Source organism: Salvia miltiorrhiza, chromosome 1 (assembly GCF_028751815.1).
Source record: "Salvia miltiorrhiza cultivar Shanhuang (shh) chromosome 1, IMPLAD_Smil_shh, whole genome shotgun sequence".
Taxonomy (NCBI): Eukaryota; Viridiplantae; Streptophyta; class Magnoliopsida; order Lamiales; family Lamiaceae; genus Salvia; species Salvia miltiorrhiza.
In genome coordinates, this window is record NC_080387.1 from 11661527 (window position 1) to 11680609 (window position 19083).

The following is a 19083-nucleotide window of genomic DNA, read 5'->3' on the forward strand; positions in this document are numbered from 1 at the left end:
CAAAATAGCTCGTTCCAGCAAATAGGTTGGATTGTCACTGCAACTGCTGAATGATGAATAAATCTCATCGACTATAGCAGCAATAGGATCTCCTGAATATTTAATGAGAATGTCATCTGGAAGCTCAATATCCACTTCACCATCATTTGGACCTCCTAGTATCCCATCTCCCACACTTGCTATCCACTTTGCAAATTGTTGCAATCTGGTGAACTCGTCAATTGTACGTGCATTCCCAAGTCTCATGCTTTTTGTTAATCTTAAGACAGTGCAAATCTTCCATAGATATGAAGAATTGATTGTAGCATTCACAACATCTTGTCTAGTACCTCTCGACTGCGCAGGCTCTTCGCATTCATTTATTATCCCGAGTCTTTAGTTAAACCTGCGCTGGTTAATTTATTTAATAATAATAATAACAATAATCATAATAAGGTAAAATAGGCTTGGATTACTAAGCATAGCGCTGATGAGTATTCCAGTCCTCATCAGCTACTCCCCCCTGATCTAGTTGAACAACGTATTCTTCGTGTTCAACCAGCGAAGTATTGTTAAAGCCAGTGCTGTGCTGTTTTCCTTAATCCCTGCAAATCATGAAGACATAAGAGTTCTAATATTGTAAGAAAGCAAAGATAAGCATTTTCCCCTTGACTTTGGAATTGTAATTCCAAGTTAGATTTCCTTCTTGTGAAATGGCGTGTTTATCCTTTTAATCAAAGTGCTGAAATTTTTGCTAACTCCTCCTCTGATGATTTCACTGACTCCTCTGATTGGATTTCTCTGGTTTTGATATGGTTGATGGTTTCCTTATGACATCTTTGCATTCGTTGACTGGTGTTGCCGTAATTTCTCTGACTCTTCCTTTGGCGAACCCCCTGTGTTTGCCTTTCTTGGGATTTCTCTGACTCCGCTTTTTGAGGATTTCGCTGACTCCTCTAGTGAGGACTTCGCTGATTCCTCTGGCGAGGATTTCGCTGACTCCTCTGGCGAGGATTTCGCTGACTCCTCTGGCGAGGACTTCGCTGATTCCTCTGGCGAGGATTTCGCTGACTCCTCTGGCGAGGACTTCGCTGATTCCTCTGGCGAGGATTTCGCTGACTCCTCTGGCGAGGACTTCGCTGACTCCTCTGGCGAGGACTTCGCTGATTCCTCTGGCGAGGATTTCGCTGCTGCTCCCCATCCAAGCATTCCTTTGCTGCTTCCCATCCAAGCATTCCCCTACTGCTTCCCATCCAAGCTTGAATACTCTGCGCGGAGCATGGAGGACCCGAGGGGTGCAACCAACTTTCGCGGCTTACGATTAAGTAGTGACCTCTGCTCTGCTGGCCGCATGACCCCTCTGCTCCCTCTGCTCTGGTGGCAGCATGATCCCTCTGCTCTGGTGGCAGCATGATCCCTTTACTCTTCCCCTTGTTCGAGCGTTGTCCCTGGCTGTTTATTTTTCCCTTGACTTGCTAAGCAGCAATTTTGAATTTGTAAATTATGGGCTATAGGTATACACCCTACTCCCCCCTCTGGTGACATGTGCAATGCTCTGCATGAACATGTTAAGTGAAGTATATATTTGTAAAGAAATAGCATAAAGTAAATGAGTCGACACCAGAGAATTCCCTAGAACCATGTATCCGATTTTATTGATATCATGGCCCCGAACCTCGTTAAAACCCCTGTGGGGAAAAAGAGTATTCGGTCTACAATGGTGACAAAGTATATCAGCGCTGTAAATGAACTAAGATAAAAAGATGATAATTTTTCCTTTTGATTCGTCGAGCATCATTAAAGATGATAAGGGCTTAGATAACCTGTGCTGAGAAGACTCAAGTGATCTGCGCTGAGATAACTGAGATAGCTGCGCTGAGAAAACCGTGCTGACTGCGCTGCACTGACTGCACTGACAACCCCGCGCTGACTGCGCTGACAAGACCGCGCTGAGAAGACTTTGCGAAACATTGGTGGTACTCCCCCGCAAAGCGGCCCTTAAGATGGTACACCCCCGCAGAGCGGCCCTTAAGATGGTACACCCCCGCAGAGCGGCCCTTAAGATGGAACAAAGATGGTACACCCCCGCAGAGCGGCCCTCAAGATGGAACAAAGATGGTACACCCCCGCAGAGCGGCCCTCAAGATGGAACAAAGATGGTACACCCCCGCAGAGCGGCCCTCAAGATGGAACAAAGATGGTACACCCCCGCAGAGCGGCCCTCAAGATGGTACACCCCCGCATAGCGGCCCTTAAGATGGAACAAAGATGGTACACCCCCGCAGCAGGGAGCACTATTGCTGACGTGTTGGTATCACCGATAACCGGCCTGGTGTAGTCTCCCATGTATTCCATGTTCTGTGCCATAACTTCTTTCTCCTCGTGTGTGTTCTGCACTGGTTGGTCAAATTCAGAACCAGCGGCTTCCTCCTCCTTTTCTACCTTGTGATCTGCCGTGTCTAAAGTCTGCTCTATACGGTCAGAGCTGGCTTCAGAGTGCGCCTCAGAATCAGAGTCAGAGTATAACACGTCTGCTCTGGGAAGTGTGCGATTGTTATCCAGCGGGGGAGTTAGTTTTCTTTTCAGACTACGTCGTCCCTGCATACACAACACTTAACACACGGATTACATGCACCGGGTGGAAAGGGAAGGAAAGTAGTAACGAGAAAAATAGAAATTAAATAAAGCAATTAAAAACGACACAACTAAAACGCCTAAAACTTTCCCCGGCAACGGCGCCAAAATTTGACTCAACCTAAACACCTCTAAGTTGACTCGCAAGAGTACGAGGACATCCTAGCAGTGATAAGCTAACCCAAGTCGATCTCACAAGGAAAGTTTTTAAGGGCTTCTAATTGTATCGTTAGAAAACAGTAAAGTAAGCAATAAAGAGATTGATTATTTAAACTAAGACTTAGAATTAAAAACTTAATTAAAAACAGAATTGTAAAATTCAACTAGACGAATTAAACTATTAAACCCTAGGCAAGATCTTAAAGAACCTAAATTAAACCTACTTATGAAATTAAACACGTGTGAATTTAAAGACTTCCGATCTAGGCGTGAAACTTAAGTGCATAATTTAAAATGCATGAATGAAAACAGGAAACATAAACATAAACGAAAAGCATAAACATGATGAAACAAAGTAAATTGAATTTAAATACGAAAAACCGTAAAAACGTCTTGAATATGTAATTGTGTCACTCAATCACAATCCAAGCATAAAAACTAAATAAAACTAAATTGAAACCTAACTAGAACAATGAAAACTCGAAACTATGAAAGCATTAAGAAAGCAATGAAATCCTAAGCTTCGGATGCCAACAGTTCTCTAAGATGGCGTCTAAAACTAGGGCAAGAATTAATTATACAATGAAAACTATGGCCCTATTTATAGACTTCACTCCTTCTGGATCACCATGGAAATTACCATGCAAAGCCGGACTCTAAAAGGAATAGAATCGTAGATGATAAGGTAACTCCAGCTATGACGCGCTCAGCAAGTAATCTCCACTCGGGCGGAAATCGCGGCTCTCGCCAGAGAAATGGCTATCGCCAGAGGAACGGATGACTTCTCTGATCTTGTCAGCGGAATGGGTTCCGCTCTGGTATTGATTCCTCTGACGTATCTCTACCCTCTGGCATATTGACTCCTCTGGCGCCTCCTCCGCTCTGACGGGTGATTTCTCTGGCATGTCCACGCTCGCCTCGATTCCTCTGACGGGGTGATATCTCTGGCGTACGCAATTTCTCTGACACGGAGCTTTGCTTCTCTGACTTGGTGCATTTCTCTGCTCTGGCTTCCGCGGCCTGGCTTGTCGATTTCTCTGGCTTGAGCAGATTTCACTGCTCTGACCAGCGACTTCTCTGGCGACTTCGCTTCTGCACACCAGAGCACCAAAAACGCCACTTTTCTCCAAAATTGCACTCTTCTAACTCGAAAACCTAAATCTCCTGCAATGCATAAAATAAACCATAAAATGCACCAAATTCCAGAAGATTTAACTTAAAATATGCACATGCAAACCCCTAAAATTAGAACAATTAAGCATAAATCAACCCCCCCATACTTAGCCTTTTGCTTGTCCTCAAGCAAAATCCGTATGAATCCTAGGAAGAGATTGATTTCAACAATGCTAATTTCCATCCAAACATTCACAAAGTCAATTCAAAATTTTACAATCAACACACATCTCTCGATCATGCAAGTAACTCAAAGTTTGAGAAGCAACAAAAGAGTAATGCAAGTAATTCGATCAGACCCAATTCTCCGCTAGAAGTGAATTCCCTAATGTGATCGCCTTTATAATCAATATCACCATTTTTCACACTTTGTGTGCTTAAGATTTTCGACAGTTGAGCCATAATTCATGAAATAAAACCATTTGGATGTAATCCAAAGTCTTTTCACGTGGTTTCCCATGCTCATAGTTGAACTAGAGGAGCAGAGACTCAGAGCTGTCACGTTTCAGAACAGGCCAGATGTTTCAGAGCTGGCTGCTTTGAAGTTGGCAATTCGTCCAACATTTTTCACATTTCACAGATAAGATATGATCGTAGGCAATCACAATGACAACACTCCTTCTAGCATCTACCGGACAAATCACGTTTTACTAACTTACAATCATGTTGCAACAAAACTCAAATTCTTTGCATAAACAAGAAACACATATTAACAGTAAAACAAGAATAACCACCATTCATTCACAAACCCGAAATTCGCATTGAAAACCGTCTACTCTTCCACAAATTCATAAAAAAAATAGCAAGATTCGAGACTAAAAACTAAGCATAGAAAGACTAATCTTGCCCAATTGAAAGCATAAACTCAATAAAACACCCCCCCACACTTAAAGCATGCCATGTCCTCAGGGCACAAAAGAAATAAAAAGAGTTGAGAAAACATCCCTGATTATCGGCATTGAGAAGCTGAAGCATCGTGCGAGGTGGTGAAAAGGGGACTGCGCGGTCTTTGGCAGAGTGAAGAATGGCCACGCTGAATAAGGTCGGCGCTGACAGAGCAGCGCGGAGAAGTGCAGCGGTAGAAGTGCAGCTCGGGCGGTTACATGAGAATTTCAGCGCTGAAAATAAGACATGCTCACAAACCATCATAGTATCCGCAAAGCAACCAAAACTTAGGAAAGACAAGAAAAGAACAAGAAAAGCGAAAATAAGAACAAACCAACGGTGGGTTGCCTCCCACCAAGCGCGAGAGTTAAAGTCTCCAGCCCGACTTCAGGTTTGAATCAGTAGAGAGGATCGTGCAGAGTGTGAGACTCCACCACCATCGTCGAGCTCTGGTGCTCATAGTACGGTTTCACTCGATGGCCATTCACTCTGAAACTCTCCTTCGTGTTTTCATTGAATAGCTCAACAGCACCATGCTCAAACACCTCCGTAAGTAAAAACGGACCACTCCATCGAGATTTCAGCTTACCCGGGAACAACTTCAATCGAGAATTGAACAAAAGTACCTTCATCCCAGGGCAAAGCTTCTTATGGCAGATACGGCTGTCATGGAGTCGCTTCACTTTGTCCTTATAAATCCTTGCATTCTCATACGCCTCATTACGTAGCTCCTCTAACTCCTCCATTTGCAGCGTGCGCTGCTTCACCGCAGAGTCCAAGTCATAGTTGGCAGCTTTAATCGCCCAATAAGCTTTATGCTCAATCTCCACCGGCAGATGGCAGGCCTTGCCATAGACGAGACGGTACGGACTCATCCCAAGCACGCCCTTGAAGGCAGTTCTGTACGCCCAGAGAGCATCATTCAACTTTACTGACCAATCCTTGCGCAAGGGCTGCACTGTTTTCTCCAAAATTCCTTTGATCTGCCGATTGCTTGTCTCGGCTTGTCCAGAGGTCTGTGGGTGGTATGGTGTGGCAACCTTGTGCGTGATCCCATTCTTCTTCGTGAGTTTTGCAAACAACTTGCTGCAGAAGTGCTTGCCTCCATCGCTAATGATAGCTCTAGGAAATCCGAATCTAGAAAGAATGTTCTCTTGCACAAACTTAAGCACCACATTAGCATCACATGTCCGCGTGGGGATAGCCTCAACCCATTTGGACACGTAGTCTACAGCAAGTAAAATATATTGAAACCCATGTGAAGTAGGGAATGGCCCCATGAAATCAATGCCCCACACATCAAAAATTTCGACAATTAAAATGCTTTGTAGAGGCATCTCATTCCTGCGGCCAATATTCCCTACTCTCTGGCACCGATCACATGCAAGAGTGAAAGTGTGTGCATCTTTAAAAATGGAAGGCCAAAACAAACCTGATTGAAGAATTTTGTGTGCTGTTTTCTGACCCCCAAAGTGTCCCCCACAATGATCCTCATGACACATTTTCAACACTTGTTGTTGATCCTCTGCCGGTACACACCGTCGGATGACATCGTCCTTTCCCAGCTTGAAGAGGTAAGGAATCTCCCAGTAGTAATGCCTGCACTGAGCTAAAAATCTTTTTCTCTCTTGCGACGTCAGCTCCGGCCGTAGAATACCACACGCTAAGTAATTGACAATATCTGCATACCAAGGCTCGGCGCTCGCAGGGCTGCACTGGACAGCGCTGAGTTCGGGAAGGCTGGCAGAGGTGATCTCGGTGGAACTGATCAGAGCAAAGCTGGCAGGACTTCTCTGGCTGGGCAGAGATGGTATAGCAGAGCTGGCCAGAGGGTAGCTGGCTGCTCTGAAGTCGGCAGAACGGAGCTCGGCAGCTCTGCACTTGTCAAGGGTGAATGCATATGCATGCTCATAAGGAAAAAATTCAGGGATGCAATTAAGACTCGAGTCTATCAGCTTATTATCCAAACGGGAAAGGTGGTCAGCTACGTGATTCTCACTCCCTTTCCTATCCCTGATCTCTACATCAAACTCTTGTAACAATAAGACCCAACGGATTAGACGAGCTTTAGCCTGAGATTTAGTCATCAAATATCGCAGTGCAGCATGGTCACTATAGACAATAACCTTAGACCCAATGATGTATGCTCGAAATTTATCTAAGGCAAAGACCACAGCAAGCATCTCTTTTTCAGTAGTGGTGTAATTTACTTGTGCACTGTTCAAAGTTAAACTAGCATAGTAAATTACACGCAACATCCTATCCACACGCTGCCCTAACACAGCTCCTACTGCAGAGTTAGACGCATCACACATGATCTCAAAAGGTAATGACCAATCAGGCGCAATCACAACCGGGGCAGAGCTCAACTTAAGTTTTAATGTTTCAAAGGCATGCATGCAAGAATCATCAAAATTAAAAGGAACATCCTGAGCTAGCAGTTTGCATAGAGGTTGGCTAATTTTAGAGAAATCTTTAATGAAACGCCTGTAAAAACCGGCGTGACCTAAGAAACTCCTAATTCCCTTGACATCAGTAGGGGGCGGCAGCTTTTGGATTACCTCCACCTTAGCTCTGTCGACCTCTAGTCCATGCTTAGACACCACATGACCCAAAACAATACCTCGTGTAACCATGAAATGACTCTTTTCCCAACTCAAGGTTAGGCCACTTTCAATGCACCTTTGTAAAACTACATCAATCTTGTGCAAACAATCAGAGAAAGACTGCCCAAAAACCGAAAAATCGTCCATGAAAACCTCCACGAATTTACCAATCATATCAGAGAATATGGACATCATGCATCGTTGAAACGTCCCGGGTGCATTGCACAATCCGAACGGCATCCTCTTCCATGCAAATGTCCCAAAAGGTGTGGTGAAGGCAGTCTTGACTTGATCTTCCGGTGCGATTGCGATTTGGTAGTATCCTGACAAACCATCTAGAAAACAATAAAAATCATGTCCTGCTAAACGATCTAACATTTGATCAACAAAAGGAAGAGGAAAGTGATCCTTTTTGGTGACGGCATTGAGTTTCCTGTAGTCAACGCACATCCGCCATCCCGTGGTAGGACGCGTTGGCACCAACTCCATCTTGTCATTCCGCACAACCGTCATTCCTCCTTTCTTTGGCACGACATGCACCGGGCTCACCCACTCACTATCACCGACAGAGTAGATAATCCCTTCGGCCAGAAGCTTAAGGATTTCCTTGCGCACAACCTCCATCAGCATAGGGTTCAAGCGTCGTTGGGCATCTCTCTTGGGGGTAGCTCCTTCCTCCAAGTTGATCCTGTGCATGCATGTGGCTGGACTAATGCCACGGATGTCACCTATGCTCCATCCCAGTGCTGCCTTGTTTTTCTTCAATACTTCGAGCAGCGCCGCTTCTTGCTCTAAAGTCAGAGTAGCCGAGATGATAGCTGGCTTCTCCTCGCTTTCTTCCAGAAAAACATACTTGAGATTGGCGGGGAGTTCCTTCAGTTCCAGCGCTGAGCTCGGCAGGGCTGGTTGGGCATCACTGAAGGGCAGAGCTGGCTTCGGCAGCTCTGTCATCGTCAAAGGCGGCTGAGCAGCGCTGAACTCTTCAGCTTCCCTCGCTAATTCCTCCATGTCGGCTGATCCTGCGCAAATTTCCACGCATTCCTGCTCCTGTAAAAATACCTTCTCAACCAAGCCATTAATAGCATCTATATATGAGCATTCAGTCACAAAGTTGGCAGAAGGCATAGCCCGATTTTCATGCACTGAGAAAGACACTGATTCCCCTAACACTGTCATTTTAATAGTTCCATTTTTGACATCAATCAAAGTGTTAGTGGTCGCCATAAAGGGTCGTCCTAATAGCAGAGTGTGGTCTCTGCCATTCTCATGCACATCCCCAATCTCAAGGACTACGAAGTCAACCGGCACAATCAAATCCCCGACTCTCACCAAAATATCCTCAACTATCCCACGGGGGTACCTAACGGACCTATCAGCGAGTTGTAGACACATGCGAGTGGATTTCAAATTACCTAACTCTAATTGTTGAAAAATAGAGTAAGGCATCAAATTAATTCCCGCTCCCAGATCTAACATACCCGTGGCTTCCTTACCATTTCCCAAAGCAATATTAATCACAAAGCTACCTGGATCGCGCTGCTTTGGTGGTAAGGAATGCTGCATGATTGAGGTCGCTACTTCTGAGACTAGAATCTTCTCATTGTCCCCGAACTTCCGCTTGTTGGAGACCAATTCCTTGAAAAACTTCACATATGCTGGGACTTTTCTGATCACATCAAGGAGAGGAAGATTCACGTTCACCTTGGCAAGCATGTTGTAGAAGTCGGCGAACTGTTGGTCTTGCTTTCCGTTGCTCAATCTGCTCGGGAAGGGAATCGGTGGTCGATAAGGTGTAGAAGCTTTGTGGAGCTTGACCTCCTTCTCCTTCTCTTCTTCCTTTTGCTGGTCTCCCTTTTCTCCATCAGTCGAGTTGGGCAGATCTGAACTCGGCAGCTCTGGTCTGAACGGAGCAGAGTTCGGCAGCTCTGTTCTGATAAAGCCAGAGGGATCTGTTCTGCTCTGGCGGAACGGTTCCTCTGCTCTGGTTTGTGTTGGAACCTCCATTTTGTTATCCAAAATCTTACCACTGCGGAGAACAGTTACAGCAAGAGCTTGATGGGGCTGAGCAGGTTGGCCATGAAATTTCCCAGGCTGCTGTTGTTGTTGGATTTGATTCAAGGCACCGGAAAGTTGTCCAACTGTTGTCTCGAGCCTTTTGATTGTAGATGCTTGGGCCTCCATACTTTGTTTGCTGATCTCCATAAAGGCTTGCAGCGTTTCTTCGAGCGTGGATTTTTGTGGTGGAATCGGCTGTGCACTCTGTTGCGGAATGGATTGCTGCTGTTGGTATTGTGGTCTGTATGGTTGAGAAGTCCCTTGCTGTGGTGGGAAATACTGTTGTTGTTGTTGATAGCCTATTTGGGGTGGTCGACGGAATTGATTCCCCCCAAAATTTTGATTTCCCCATCCAGCATTCGGCTGATTTCTCCATCCTCCAACGCCATGTTGTTGGCCTTGATTCATGTTCTGCCCATAGGGTCTGCTTGGCCCTTGATTATAGCCTTGAAATCCCTGTGCAGCATAGACCTCAGCTTGTCCTTCTGGGGTAAATTCTCCCATACGATGGCACTCATTGGCTCCATGGCTGAAATCTCCACATATACCGCAAGGCTCAACGTATTGCATGGCGGGATTTGGCGGTGCTGACGTCGGTAGCGCTGGATTCTGCACCGCAGTTGAAGTTTCCATCTTTCCCATCTTAAGATGCTCCACTTGTCGCACAAGATCAGCAACTTGCTTCTGCAGCTCAAACTGATTTGTCACGGCACTAGCCTCCACTCTCCGTCCACGGATTGACTTCTGTTGGGAGCTTTCGGCCAAGGTCTTGAAAATCTCTTTCAGACCTGCCGCAGTGTTCCGAGCTATGTTTCCTCCTGCCGTGCTGTCCACCATAAATTGGGCAGTTTGCACTGACCCATCGTAGAAGAACTGCATCAACATCACATTAGTGAACTGATGTTGAGGGCATTGACGGAGGAGTTCTTCATATCTTTCCCAAGCTTCGTGCAAAGGTTCGTCCGCTCCTTGGGTGAACTCCATTATTTTTGTTCTCAGCTCCTGTGTCTTGTGACTTGGGTAGTATTTCAGCATGAATTTTTCACAAGCATCTCCCCATGTAGTGATAGAGTTTGGCGGCAGAGATAGCATCCACGTCCTTGCCCGGTCTTTAAGTGCATAGGGGAAGCACTTGAGCTTGAGTTGGTCCTCCGTGAGAGTAAGCAGAGGAATCGTTTGCACTTGCGTGCAAAAATCTCGGATGAATTGCAGCGCATCCTCGCTTGGCATCCCGTGAAATATCGGCAGCAAATTCGAGTCATTCGGCTTGAGATTATAGTTTCTCACCGCAGCAGGGAGCACTATTGCTGACGTGTTGGTATCACCGATAACCGGCCTGGTGTAGTCTCCCATGTATTCCATGTTCTGTGCCGTGACTTCTTTCTCCTCGTGTGTGTTCTGCACTGGTTGGTCAAATTCAGAACCAGCGGCTTCCTCCTCCTTTTCTACCTTGTGATCTGCCGTGTCTATAGTCTGCTCTATACGGTCAGAGCTGGCTTCAGAGTGCGCCTCAGAATCAGAGTCAGAGTATAACACGTCTGCTCTGGGAAGTGTGCGATTGTTATCTAGCGGGGGAGTTAGTTTTCTTTTCAGACTACGTCGTCCTTACATACACAACACTTAACACACGGATTACATGCACCGGGTGGAAGGGGAAGGAAAGTAGTAACGAGAAAAACAGAAATTAAATAAAGCAATTAAAAACGACACAACTAAAACGCCTAAAACTTTCCCCGGCAACGGCGCCAAAATTTGACTCAACCTAAACACCTCTAAGTTGACTTGCAAGAGTACGAGGACATCCTAGCAGTGATAAGCTAACCCAAGTCGATCTCACAAGGAAAGTTTTTAAGGGCTTCTAATTGTATCGTTAGAAAACAGTAAAGAAAGCAATAAAGAGATTGATTATTTAAACTAAGACTTAGAATTAAAAACTTAATTAAAAACCGAATTGTAAAATTCAACTAGACGAATTAAACTATTAAACCCTAGGCAAGATCTTAAAGAACCTAAATTAAACCTACTTATGAAATTAAACACTTGTGAATTTAAAGACTTCCGATCTAGGCGTGAAACTTAAGTGCATAATTTAAAATGCATGAATGAAAACAGGAAACATAAACATAAACGAAAAGCATAAACATGATGAAACAAAGTAAATTGAATTTAAATACGAAAAACCGTAAAAACGTCTTGAATATGTAATTGTGTCACTCAATCACAATCCAAGCATAAAAACTAAATAAAACTAAATTGAAACCTAACTAGAACAATGAAAACTCGAAACTATGAAAGCATTAAGAAAGCAATTAAATCCTAAGCTTCGGATGCCAACAGTTCTCTAAGATGGCGTCTAAAACTAGGGCAAGAATTAATTATACAATGAAAACTATGGCCCTATTTATAGACTTCACTCCTTCTGGATCACCATAGAAATTACCATGCAAAGCCGGACTCTAAAAGGAATAGAATCGTAGATGATAAGGTAACTCCAGCTATGACGCGCTCAGCAAGTAATCTCCACTCGGGCGGAAATCGCGGCTCTCGCCAGAGAAATGGCTATCGCCAGAGGAACGGATGACTTCTCTGATCTTGTCAGCGGAATGGGTTCCGCTCTGGTATTGATTCCTCTGACGTATCTCTACCCTCTGGCATATTGACTCCTCTGGCGCCTCCTCCGCTCTGACGGGTGATTTCTCTGGCATGTCCACGCTCGCCTCGATTCCTCTGACGGGGTGATATCTCTGGCGTACGCAATTTCTCTGACACGGAGCTTTGCTTCTCTGACTTGGTGCATTTCTCTGCTCTGGCTTCCGCGGCCTGGCTTGTCGATTTCTCTGGCTTGAGCAGATTTCACTGCTCTGACCAGCGACTTCTCTGGCGACTTCGCTTCTGCACACCAGAGCACCAAAAACGCCATTTTTCTCCAAAATTGCACTCTTCCAACTCGAAAACCTAAATCTCCTGCAAAGCATAAAATAAACCATAAAATGCACCAAATTCCAGAAGATTTAACTTAAAATATGCACATGAACAATTAAGCATAAATCAAGTATTCTTATCACCTCCCTCCACTTGAAATATTAAATTATTTTTTTTTTATCCAAAAGATCTACCCATTCTTATCTTCAAATTGGCTTCCTCATTAAGCTATAAATTAGAAGCTTACTCATTAAGACATTCTATCTTCTCTCTCTAATCTCCTAAATCACCCTCACCATTTCCTCACTCTCCACTCACGGCTCATCCAATTTCCAAGTAAGTTCTTTTCAAAGTCAACAATTCAAGTTTCTTTCACTGCAGTCCAAGTTTTCGAATCCAGCAGAAGGTGATCAATATTTTTAAACCTTCAGAAATTCTTCCAGCTTCTTTTATATATTCAGATCCAAAAATTTCAGTGTTAAATTTGGCTGAATAAACTTGCAGATCCCATTTTGGTGAATTCAGAAACAAGATTTCCTCATTTCTTACTCATATTAAGGTTACCTCCTATTTCCTCCATACATCTACTGTAAAATTCAAACCATCAAGAACATCAACAACACACACACTCATAGTCACTATATTTCTATCTATTACAGTTACAAGGTTTTAAAGAATTGTTTTCAATGAAATGAATGATGAAAGAACAGAATTTCTAAACAAAACCCTAGCTTTGCTATACTTGTAAATCTGGACTGAAATTGGGGGTTCTTGTACTCTGTCTTGTGTGTGTGTCCGGGAACGGAGTGATGGGGGTGAGAGCAGCCGGCGACGGCACGGCGGTAACCGCCTAGCCCTTGTTCTGCCAAAACGAGAGAGAGGAGGGTAGAGAGAGAGAGAGATGGTTAGGGCTTCCGTGTAAAAAAAAAAAAAAAAAAAGGAGAAGAGAAGGGAGAACAGGGGAGGGAAAGAGAGATAAAGGAGAGAGAACTTATCTTTTTCGACGACGCAGCGGAGACACGGCGGCGGGAGCACCGGGCTGTTCCTGATCGGCCGGAAAAGAGGAAAAGAGGAGGAGCTCAGATCTGGTTTTAGGAAAAGAAAAGAAGAGGGAAGGAGGAAGATTTGGAGCCTACCTTTCCGGCGAGGCAAGGCTCGGCCATCCACCGCGATTTCAGCCACGACGGACGACGGAGGAGGCGGCCAGGCAGCGGCCGTGCGCTCCCTATGGCGGAGAGGGCAGATGCCCTGTTCCAGACGAGGGGATGGAGAGGAGGCTACCCCGCACCCTTTTCCGAGCAGAAGCCGAAGGAGGAAGACCAGACGGACGGCGGCCGAGCTCCTTCACGGCGAGGCGGCGAACGAAGGAAACAGAGGAGAGAGAGAGGAGGGAGGCGTCCGGCGAGGCGGCACGCCGGAGGCGGCGCCGCACTCGACCGAGCAGAGAAGCGAGAGGGGCGAGAGAGACGAGAGGCAGAGAGGGAGAGTGAGGTGCTGATGCTTGTATGTGTGTGTGTCTTGTGTTTTTGTGTGTTAGATTAGGGCTAGTATTAGTTGTGGGCTCAAGCCCTTCTATCTTGATGGGTGTTTATTTTATTGATTGGGCGCAAATTTAATTAATTTTGGGCTGTTAATTGATTAATAAAGCCTACGAATTTTTGCCTTATTTCTTTTAAAAGTGTTTGAATCTTCACTAAATTATTTTAGTGAATTTAAATCTTTTGATTTAACTTTTGATATTGGAAGTTGGGACTATTTATTTTAATGAAGTCCGTTCTTTTATTTAAATTTATTGATGGACTTTAAAAGAAATATTTTGGGATTAAGCCCTAATTTATTATAATATTTCAAGGCTTTATGAGTATGGGTTTTAAATGGTTAAAATGTTTTTATTTCATCTCAATGGGGTGTAAAATGTCTTATTTAAATTATATGTAAGTGATTAATGAAATTTCTCTTATGTGAGCATGTTAATTTCTAAATGATATTAAGTTTAAGGATATTAATTTCTTTTATCTTGTCTGTTATGTGACTAAACGAGGTATGTTGGTTTTCGATTGTCTTTAATGGAACGAATTATGGATGCTAGAACCCTAAAACATTAAAAGATACCCTAGGCACGTAGAATTAAACTTTGTCTTATGACAATTTCTTCACGAACTTATCGACTCTTCATCAATGAAGGTCCGGGCGACAGAAAGTGAAGCCGAAAAAGAAGCGACTCCACGCCAGCTTTAAGAACGTTTAAGGTGGGCATTATTTTATTATTACGTATATAGAGATCCCCTGCGTGACGTAGGCCTCATATGCGAATATATATGCATGATATGTTTTGATTGTTTATTCAGCTTTTATGAAATGCTTATATGTTCAATGCCCATTATGAAAATGAAAATGTTTATGAAATGAAATGTTTATGAAATGATTGACTGCCAAAATGTTTATGTTTTTATATGTATCCTATCTGTGTTGGTTCGCCAACTTTAAAGGAAATCCAATTGGGATCCTATGTTAGACAAAGGTCGCTAGCTAGGGTTAACGTGTACACTCATGGAGACCGCGAGTCGCTTGCGACCGGTCTTGGCGTCCGTGGTAAGGAGGCCTCCTTCCCGGCGCATGACAGAAAGGACAGATATGGATCATATAGACTGAAAATGGGATGCATCCACCTTTATGAAAATGAAAGAAATGTTTTAAGTAAGCGCAGGTCATTCAAGAAAACCCCTGTGTGTTACTGTTGGCAGTTCAATTTATATTTGTATGCATGTTTGTTTTTCGGCTTATGCCACTGAGTATCTTTATACTCAGCCCTGCATGTATTTCTAAATGTGCAGGTTGAGCAGGCGATGGAATGGTTTGGTGTTGAGCGGGAATTCTTTTGATGGATATGTAATGAAACCTTGAGTATGCATCTCCATATGCATAACTCACACGTTTTTCCGCTGCAAACACTCTGAATTTGTTATCGTATTGTGGAACTTATTACTCTTTTATTTTGTTTAACTATCACTTGGGTCTAGTCGTTATGGCATAATCGTTTGTAAATTACCCAAGCAGTTGTTTATATATTACTAGTTTGTTGATTAAATATTATCTCCTTGGAATTCGTGTCTTATTCCCTTAATTTCCGCTTCTTATATTTACCCCAAGTCATAAACCCATTTAAACCGTCCTTGGGATAAGTGGGCTGTGACAGAAAGAGACAGAAATGGGGCTCAGAGAGGGTTTGAAACCCCCGTGCCGGGACATAGTGTGAAGTTGGTTCCAAATTATGGTGGTGGCATCAATCTTCTTCTTACGCTTAGCACACCATAACATGTAAACCTCCGACGCGTTAACCTTGTTCGCCTGTTCCTTGCCCAGAACACAGAAAGACAGGAACTTGTGTAGCACGCCCATGTCGATGTCTCGGAGCTGATTACTAGGGGCACCCTGGCCGGTCCAGGTGGGCAAACCTGATTAACTCCTGTCAAGCATCAGCGGCCACCCAATTCGACGGTTGGCCCTTCAATGGTTCGGGTGAAAACCAAAAACTTCGTGCATCACCCGGTAATTGAGCACGAGCGGCCTATTAAGGAGGCGGCAATGCAGCTCGGTCTTGTCGGCGGTGAAGTTCAGGGTGCACAAGAATTCCAAGTGCAACGGGAGCAAGTCGAGCGGTGTGGTAGTAGCAAATTTGTAGAGGCCAAGATTCCGGAGGTGGGTCTCAATAGTGCTGTCCAGCTTTAACTGCTTGAGCAACGGCCATAGCAAGCAACGGGGTTGAGTAACCTATTTTTTCTTGAGTGCCTTCCACCGAGTACCCTCCCACGCTTCATAGATAGCGAATGGGGCATTATAGATGTGGCGGATGTCCGTCGGTGGAGTAGGAGGGCGGGTGGAATGGCTAGGAGAGGTCCGAGGGCTAGGTGGAGCCTCGTCCTCATCGTCGAAGATCTGAAGGCGGCGACGGCACTTGTAAGCGTTGAGGTTGGCCATAGCAGGAGGTGGACGACAACAGCTGTGCTAACGGCGGCGACTGCAGACGGCGGTGGCTGTACTGACAGCAGCGGCTGCGGACGGCGGTGGCTGTGCAGACGGCGGCGGTGGCTGTGCAGGGCGGCGGCTGTGGAGAGCGGCGGCTGTGCAGGCGATGGGTGATGGAGAGTGGTGGTGGTGGATGGAGAGTGGTGGTGCTGATGGTGGGTGGTGGTGGTGATGGTAGCAGCGGCGGCGGTGGACGGTGGTGGGATGGGCGGCGGCGGGTGTGATGGAGAGTGGTGGTGGTGATGGAGAGTGGTGGTGGTGATGGTGGTGTGAGGGAGAAGAGTGAGAGGGAGAGAGTTGAGGGAGGCGGGTGGGAGGTGGGTGAGAGGTGGGGATTAGGGTTTGGGTATTTAAGGGGAGAGGGCGGGCCGGGCTGGGCGGACGGGCTGGCTTGGGCTGGGCTGGGGGTGACGGCGGCCGCCGTGGGATGGCGCCGCCGTGGACCCCCTTCGGGTTTTTGGCTGAAGTAGGGGTGACGGCGGCCGCCGTGGACCCCCTTCGGGTTTTTGGTTGAAGTGGGGGTGATGGCGGCCGCCGTGGACCCCCTTCGGGTTTTTGGCTGAAGTGGGGGTGACGGCGGCCGCCGTGGACCCCCTTCAGATTTTTGGCTGAAATGTCCAGCAGCCCATTCTTGCCTCCTTTTTCAATCCGATGAGAGTCCGTCATGCCTGCTCCTACATCACCATGATAAAACACTTCTTATAACCCAAAAACAACTAGTAAAACGAGATATAAACACGCAAAGAATACTACTCCACACAAAACAAAAAAGAAAGTAGAAAGAAAGAAACGTGGGTTGCCTCCCACAAGCGCTCTAGTTAAGGTCGAGAGCTCGACGGTGTAAAGCTTGTTAAAACGTCGGGTCGTGGAGTGCTTGAGACTCCACTACAACGGAAGCAACTTCATGCTCCAAATAGGGCTTCACCCTATGCCCATTGACTGTAAACTGCTCATCAGTGCCTTTCTTGGTCAACACCACGACTCCATGGTTAAGTACTTCTTTGATGATGAAGGGGCCAATCCAGCGGGACTTGAGTTTTCCTGGAAAGAGTTTCAGCCTTGAGTTGAACAACAGTACTTTCATGCCCGGGTGAAAATCCTTTTGTACAACGCGACGATCATGCATTTTCTTCACTTTATCCTTGTAGATGCGTGCATTCTCATATGCCTCATTACGCAACTCATCAAGTTCTTCCATTTGTAAAGCTCGGTGTTTCCCTGCAGTCCGAAGGTCCAAATTTGCAGCCTTGATAGCCCAATAAGCGCGATGCTCGATCTCAACCGGCAAATGGCAAGCTTTTCCATACACGAGGCGGTAGGGGCTCATCCCAAGAACTCCTTTGAAGGTGGTCCGATATGCCCATAAGGCATCAGAGAGCTTGATGGACCAATCCTTGCGAGATGGTTGCACGGTCTTCTCGAGTATGCCCTTTATTTGTCGGTTGCTGGTTTCGGCTTGCCCCGAGGTCTGCGGATGATAAGGAGTTGCAACCTTATGGGTGATGCCATTTTTTCGCATGAGCTTCTCAAATAATTTGTTGCAGAAATGTTTTCCCCCATCACTAATGATAACACGGGGGAAACCAAATCGGCACAAAATGTTCTTCTGCACAAACTTGAGAACAACATTAGCATCACAAGTCCTTGTGGGGATTGCCTCAACCCACTTGGACACATAATCAACCGCCAATAAAATATACTCAAAGCCATAAGAGATGGGAAATGGTCCCATGAAATCGATGCCCCACACATCGAAAATCTCCACAACTAAAATGTTAGTTAGGGGCATCTTATTCCTACGGCCAATGTTTCCCACTCGTTGACAACGATCGCAAGCTAAATAGAACGAATGGGCATCCTTAAAGAGAGTTGGCCAATACAAACCGGATTGGAGCACCTTGTGGGCCGTCTTTTGACCGCCAAAATGGCCTCCACAATGAGCGTCATGACACCACTGTAAGACGCGTTGTTGCTCCTCGTTGGGCACACACCTTCTTATCACTTCGTCCTTTCCCAACTTGAACAAGTAAGGATCCTCCCAATAGTATTGCCTGCAAAGAGACAGAAAACGCTTCCTCTCTTGGGAAGTGAGGTTAGGTCGGAGTTCTCCACAAGCAAGATAATTGACAATGTCTGCAAACCAAGGGACCGAAGTCAATGCATATGCCTGCTCAAATGGGAAAGACTCATGAATGGCAACATCGTTTGACTCAACCACATTATGCTCAAGTCTAGACAAGTGGTCGGCCACAGAATTTTCACTTCCCTTCCTATCCTTGATCTCAACATCGAATTCTTGCAACAACAAAATCCAACGAATAAGACATGGTTTGGCTTGAGACTTGATCAACAAATACCTAAGAGCGGCATGATCACTATGTACAATTACTTAGACCCGATGATATAAGCACGAAATTTATCTAAAGCAAACACCACAGCAAGCAACTCTTTTTCTGTAGTAGTGTAATTTACTTGTGCATTATTCAATGTCAAACTAGCATAGTAAATCACACGCAACATCTTGTCAACACGTTGACCAAGCACTGCACCTACGGCGGAATTAGATGCATCACACATAATTTCAAACGGCATTGACCAATCGGGTGCAACCACAATTGGGGCCGTGCTCAACTTAAACTTCAAC

The 19083-nt window shown here is 45.3% G+C and overlaps 3 protein-coding genes and 1 long non-coding RNA gene across 4 annotated transcripts in view; 1 reads left to right on the plus strand and 3 right to left on the minus strand.

Moving 5' to 3' along the window:
• LOC131020156 (uncharacterized) overlaps positions 1 to 246 on the minus strand; it is a 750-nt gene extending 504 nt beyond the window's left edge. The window contains exon 1 of the mRNA XM_057948879.1: positions 1 to 246. This exon is cut by the window's left edge and continues 504 nt beyond it. Within this exon, the coding sequence (XP_057804862.1) occupies positions 1 to 246 (246 nt within the window).
• A 4982-nt stretch (positions 247 to 5228) lies between these two features.
• Positions 5229 to 5576, minus strand: LOC131020247 (uncharacterized). Its single transcript, XM_057948987.1, has one exon. The coding sequence runs from the start codon at positions 5574 to 5576 to the stop codon at positions 5229 to 5231; it is 348 nt and encodes a 115-aa protein (XP_057804970.1).
• Positions 5577 to 14458: 8882 nt separating this feature from the next.
• LOC131006606 (uncharacterized) lies at positions 14459 to 15454 on the plus strand. Its single transcript, XR_009095627.1, has 2 exons — positions 14459 to 14662; positions 15248 to 15454. It is a non-coding gene; the product is annotated as an uncharacterized LOC131006606 (long non-coding RNA).
• Positions 15455 to 16418: 964 nt separating this feature from the next.
• Positions 16419 to 17105, minus strand: LOC131020321 (uncharacterized). The gene has a single exon (XM_057949098.1). It carries the CDS (start codon positions 17103 to 17105, stop codon positions 16419 to 16421), a length of 687 nt encoding a protein of 228 aa, XP_057805081.1.
• Positions 17106 to 19083: the final 1978 nt, after the last annotated feature.